Here is a 1,233-nt window from a genome sequence, read left to right on the forward strand (position 1 = left end):
GTTTGAAACAAGGTAACCAAGGCATTTTTACCACAAAATGTTATAGAGTCCGTGGTAGAACTTGAGACATTACCACAAAGGAATGAAAAACGTGTGGCAGGGCACCTTTCCTGCACATACAGTTCAAAATAGAATACTTTTTTTTTTTGTCTTTTCTTCACAAAATTGGTAATGTTGATTTAGAGGTGTGTGGCAAATCAAAGTGGCAAACTGAGTGAAAAGCCAAAGTTTGATTTCAAGCAATCACTTCTAATCCAGTCTGTGCAGCTAGTTAATGGAGTTAGATTGCTCCCTGAGTTCTTAGTGCAAAATTCAAGAGAAATGGCATGAAAAATGAGTGTGAGAGAAATAGTGCTGTCTCAGGGGCAAAGCCAGCTAGCCTTGAGTTTATTTCTTCCCTCCCCCATTCATCAGTTCTGAGTCAATGGTATCCTTGTTACACACCTGTACTACTGTACCTTTTGCTTTTATTACCTTCCTGCTAAATTCAATCCTTGCGCTCAAGTTTATGCAAATGCAATGTGTTTCTGCGGAAGTTCTTGCTTAAAGGATGTGGTTCCACTATGATTAACTCCCTGCAGTTCAAGTCTTTTAATCTCAGACAAAATATACTTAAGAACCGGAGCATTTTATTGATTGGAACTGATACTGGGTTAAAAATGAAAATGAGGCTAATAGAAAACAGTTTGAGTGACCACTGTGATAGTCTTTGGTATGCAACCAGGAACACATAAAGCTTGTCCAACAAACTTCTGATTACTTTTTATTTTCTGTCATCTCCAAACAGGCAAGTATATGCAGATGATGAACATTCTGAAGCCGATCGCCTTTGATGTCATCCACTGTGTGTCACAGCTCTTTGACTACTACCTGTATGCTGTATACACCTTCTTTGGTCGCAATGACATGGTACAGTATTTTGAATCACTATGCTAATGTTTGATTACATGCTGTATATTTATGTTGAAGAGCAATGAGTGAAACAGACAGTGTTGGAAGAAGTACTCAAGTATCAAATAAAATTCCTACATTCAAACTTAAGTAAAAGTCCTAAAGTACTAACAAATAAATATGTATATATGTATATACTGTATGTATATGTGTATATACTGTATATGTGTATATATGTAAATTTGTAAATTTAAATATATAAATATGTATATGTAAATATATGCATATGTAAATGTATATATGTGTGTGTGTGTGTGTATATATATATATGTGTGTGTGTAT

General features: G+C 35.0%; 1 protein-coding gene across 2 annotated transcripts in view; it reads left to right on the forward strand.

The window, feature by feature from the left end:
- Positions 1-1,233, forward strand: part of vps50 (VPS50 subunit of EARP/GARPII complex) — a 114,019-nt gene that overhangs the window by 81,360 nt on the left and 31,426 nt on the right. For both annotated transcript variants that reach the window (XM_032535044.1, XM_032535045.1), the window contains exon 21: positions 788-909. In XM_032535044.1, the coding sequence (XP_032390935.1) occupies positions 788-909 (122 nt within the window). The remainder of the gene's footprint in view (positions 1-787; positions 910-1,233) is intronic.

Source organism: Etheostoma spectabile, chromosome 14, assembly GCF_008692095.1.
Source record: "Etheostoma spectabile isolate EspeVRDwgs_2016 chromosome 14, UIUC_Espe_1.0, whole genome shotgun sequence".
NCBI classification, from domain to species: Eukaryota; Metazoa; Chordata; class Actinopteri; order Perciformes; family Percidae; genus Etheostoma; species Etheostoma spectabile.